We start from the raw sequence: 4,678 nt of genomic DNA, 5'->3' as shown, positions 1-4,678 counted from the left end.
GAGAGTGATGACTTGTGGATCGACTGTTTCAGAAAATGGAATCGTCCTATTATCCACCATTCCCAACTCCTCACCCTTTTGTGAAACGGAAACGAAAACGATACATTATGCAAAATCAAAAAAGCTTAAATATAAAAAATGATACATACGTAGTAAGTGATGGCGATGCCTGGCAATGTCATTATTAATGCGTTAAAACCATCAACTCTTCGTTCACTGTATCGCGAACCAATACGTGGTCTATCATGGTTTCCCAGTTGCCAATTGAGCTGATTGCCCACTGGAACACTTCCAAATAATTTATCAATGATTTTCTTAACATCTTTTGGCGTTGAATATTTGTCCATATCACTGATCAAATCAAAATTAAATGGAATATGCGCTCCCTTTCTTTTACCGTTACCAAAATATTTGACATATTCTGTATTATTTACATAAGCTTCAGTCATTAAAACGACTTTAACACCTGGGTTTTTCTCTTCAAATTGATCAGTGGTTTCACGAAATACATGAACTACATCGAATATTTCATCTAAATTTATGACGTAATGATGCAAAAGATAGTCATACGAGTTGTGGTTATTGGTTTTGTTACTCAAAGGTTCGTCGCGCAAATCTTCGTATTCATACAAAAAGAAAATTGCATCAATACGAAAACCATGAGCACCCTTTTCAAGCCAAAAGTTGATAATGTTGGTCATTTCCTTTATCACACGTGGATTACGATAGTTCAGGTCTGGTTGCTCTTTTGCTGAAAAACCATAGATTTTCAATTCGAAAGCTTATTAAAATATTTTTTGAGCAACTTACCAAATGCATGATAGTACCACTGATTTCGTTCTTCGTTGAAAGTCCACGCCGATCCATAGAATGCTGATAGCCAATTATTTGGCGGTTCGGTGTTATTTTTTTTACCATCAGCCCAAACGTAAAAGTTTTCATACTCGGGGTCACGTTTCACTGATTTTTGAAACCATTCGTGTTTGTCCGATGTGTGATTTGGCACGAAATCCAATATGATTTTAATGTTTCTTTTTTTGGCTTCTCTAAACAGCTCTTCTAAATCTTCCATCGTACCAAATATTGGATCGACAGCGCAGAAATCTTCAATGTCATAACCGAAATCAACCATTGGGCTCTGTTGGGTTGAAGAGAAAAAAAATGATCGAAAACATATCATTATTAATTTGATGCTTGCAACTAATAATATACAACGAAAAAATATACAGTGTTTGAAAGTTTGATGCCTTTTTGTCAGTGGGAAGAACTCTGATAAAAACGACTGGTCGATTTCAACATTTTATTGAGACATAAAAGCTTTTAACAGTTATAATACTGAGAGATGACCATTTGGGTGTCTAGCAGCAATTATCTATTTTTAAACTCTCAATAGATTTGAATTTGAGCAGAAATTTTAATAAACTCTCAATAGAATTTACGTCTAGCGTATCCAAATTTGGAGGTGAGATTATTCTACAAGAGACTGTATAAAAACAATCAATGACGCACATTATTTCAGCGGTCAATTACTTGATATGACTGAGTCATAATGACTCCAATTACATTCTATTTTTATTTTATTCATTTGATCGTACAAATGACATATACTATTGTATCATCACAGCTTCTGCACAACGCAACCGAGTTTGTTGATAGTTGCGAGTTATTTTTAGAATGCCTTTAGATTCAAGAAATTTGCTTTACTCATTTCAATCCAAATTCTCCATGACCTACGACAACCCATTCATGCGTGAACCCATCCATGCAGCATATTGAAATTGAAATTATTAGATTGATATTTTTTGGCATTCCTCTCAAGTTTTCAATTTAAATTTAATAGTTTCAATGTATTGTAAGCTGATCTACTTTTTGTTTGAATTTGATTCAATACTAACCTTAAATATTGGCGAAAGCCAAGCTCCATCAATGCCCAATTCTTGTAAGTAGTCTAATTCTTGAATGATGCCTCGAATATCCCCAACGCCGTCACCATCACTGTCTTTAAACGACCGCGGATAAATTTGATAAAAAACACAATTTTCATACCACTCCAATTCGGGTCTTGGATTTATAATATGCGTCTCGTTGGTTGCCCCTGAGTTCGCGCTAGCGCACAGAAATGTCACACAAATAAATGTTAAAATCAGCATCTTTGGAATAACTTTACAGCAGTTGCCAAATATTAAACACTTTTTAAACACACTTTATTTGTAGATATTAATTTGATTTGATAATGAATATTATTTATTTACAAAAAAATGCTTTATACATTTATATGCATTTCGACAAAAATCTTGTCATCATCAAAAACACGTAATCGAGAAAAAGCGAATGTCCGGTGTAACGACAACCCTGTGACTAAAATCAGCACAACAAAATAAAAAAAACAAATGTGTAGCGAGTCCAAATAATGACAAATAACAATGCGACTTCTAAAAACGAAATTTAATCAATTTGATTGTCCAATGAAAAACGATGAGTGTTTTATTTGATGGCAAACAAAATCAAGAAAAAAACATTTTTAGCACCCAATGTGTCGCGAGACGAACTCAAACTGAAATCCTGAAAAAGTGGAAAAATGTATTGGCAAAGTGTGTGACGGAATGTCTTGCGTCGGAAAGACCTGTGGTAAATGTCTGTGCGTTCGCGAGTAAGCTGTATATTTTGCATGAACGGCTAAATATATGAGAATTGAACCGGAGAAGATGACATTTATCTTACTATATATACGTATAATTTATTGATTAAGTCAAACTGGCATATTCGACGTATTTGATAAAAATATTTACACGGAATTCAAGGTTTGAAGAGAGCTTTTTATTTTATCAAATATTGAGAATATTATGACTTATATGAAAAAAGAAGTCAGTAATCTTCAATTTCAGACAACTGGACGCCAGAGATTTATGAATCTATTCTTTCGCAGCGTTTTTTAGTTACATTTTGTTCGTTGATTGCATTGCGTTTGTACAAAATCAAATGTTCGGATTGTTCGTACGAATGAATAATTATTTGTGCGGATGTTTTACTGCCATGAACGTACGTCTTCACAGTCTCACACTCAAACCAAAATGATTCTGTATTCGATTTTTATTTATAAAATGTCTGTACAAATAATCTACAAATACTCAAGCATCTTTTCTGCAGTAAGTCATTTTGATAAAACTCCAATTTGTTTTCTTATTGCTTCTCCATTGTCTGTATTTTCTTTGCAAAATCTTTTGTTGACGCAAACATTTGTCGAAATAAAATCTTGTGTATCACGCGAAAAGAAGCAATTGCCTTAAATTTATTTTTAATTACAATGGACTTTTATCAGACTCTGTCTGCGTAAATAAATGAAAATTGAACTGAAGGGGAGAAATTTGGTATTCATCGATAAAATTTTACAAATGTTTGAATCCAACCTGGCCTTCAGACATGGAGACATAATACGGAAAATAGAATTGAATTGAACAGACAATTTATGTCGTATCGATTTGGCAAATTTTTTATTGAATGTAATTAATATAACTGTTATTGATTCGACTGGAATTCCAGGAATTTTCTTTGTATTCATTATCAGTACAGCACAGTTGACACTTGATATTTGGCGCGATGGACCAAATGTCAACTGCTGTTAAATGGTTGGTAAATTTGCAATATAATTTAATAAATTTTTTAATACCTCTTTTCCTTTCCGTATGTTATATGGCGAATAAGAAATTCAATCATTCATTTCTTTGCATCATCTTTATTTTGCATATTTTAGAGGAATTAACAAATTTGAACAACAACAATAACATTAACAACAATATGAAATGCATAATTAAGTGGTTTTTAAGATTCTATTTAACCTTTTGAAATCGTTCTTATGCAATTCGCTGAATTACGGTTGTTTTGTAATTCATTATTATGAATGTTTTGAGATTTTTTTAAAATTATAATTATGCATCTGGAAATTTGAATCATTTTTGAAGAATTTTCAAATATTCATGATACCTGCAATAGTATAAAAACTAAAATATGTTTATTTTTTTTTTAACTTGAAATTTATTTGGTCATTGTAAACGTTAGTACAGTATAATTTATTTCATACAAAATCGTTTAAAAGTTAATATTTATGATGAATGACGAACAGCACCTCTCAATATAATTGCATCATATCTTCCTAAGACAACTTCATTGGCTTTTACCATATGACTGCAAATAAAAGAAAAAATGAATAATTAAATCAAAAATAATATAAGTGACAATGTGCAAGTGATTTGTGCGCTTACCCTTTTACGTAGCATGAATCAGTGCTAACGAGAGCCAGCTCTAATTCTTTCACATTTTTACCCAGATTACTTTTAGTCAGATCGATTTTCTCTTCACGAATTCCAAAGTTTATGAGGATCCAGTAAGTGTCACTGTTTTCAAGCTCTCTGAAATAAAATGAATCAGAAATGTCTTGGCGTAATCAATTTATTTTTAATTTCAAATATACAATTTACCTGATGTACGCAAACACATTTTCATTCAAAACAGTCGATTTGAATGAACCGTACACAAACGTATCATGTTTTCGAATTTGTATCAATTGTTTGTAAAAGTTCAATGTGCTACGTGGTATTTGCCGTTGTGTTGCCACATTCACATCCTTGTAATTTTGATTGATTGGTAGCCATGGTTTAGCGGTTGAATTTTCTGGCATAAA

General features: G+C 32.3%; 1 protein-coding gene across 1 annotated transcript; it reads right to left on the bottom strand.

Moving 5' to 3' along the window:
- Window positions 1-6: 6 nt before the first annotated feature.
- LOC116350189 (maltase 1-like) lies at window positions 7-2,668 on the bottom strand (the record flags this gene model as incomplete). The annotated part of the gene is made up of 4 exons (XM_031781930.1): window positions 1,896-2,668; window positions 811-1,138; window positions 150-751; window positions 7-75 (listed from the first exon to the last, which is right to left on the bottom strand). Coding segments are annotated over exons 1-4 (1,254 nt in total), but the record flags the coding sequence as incomplete, so codon positions are not given.
- Between the last annotated feature and the right edge of the window lie 2,010 nt (window positions 2,669-4,678).

This window comes from Contarinia nasturtii, unplaced genomic scaffold (assembly GCF_009176525.2).
Source record: "Contarinia nasturtii isolate CC-2019 unplaced genomic scaffold, AAFC_CNas_1.1 Cnas_scaffold_3833, whole genome shotgun sequence".
Taxonomy (NCBI): Eukaryota; Metazoa; Arthropoda; class Insecta; order Diptera; family Cecidomyiidae; genus Contarinia; species Contarinia nasturtii.
This window is presented reverse-complemented; position numbering and strand designations above follow the sequence as displayed.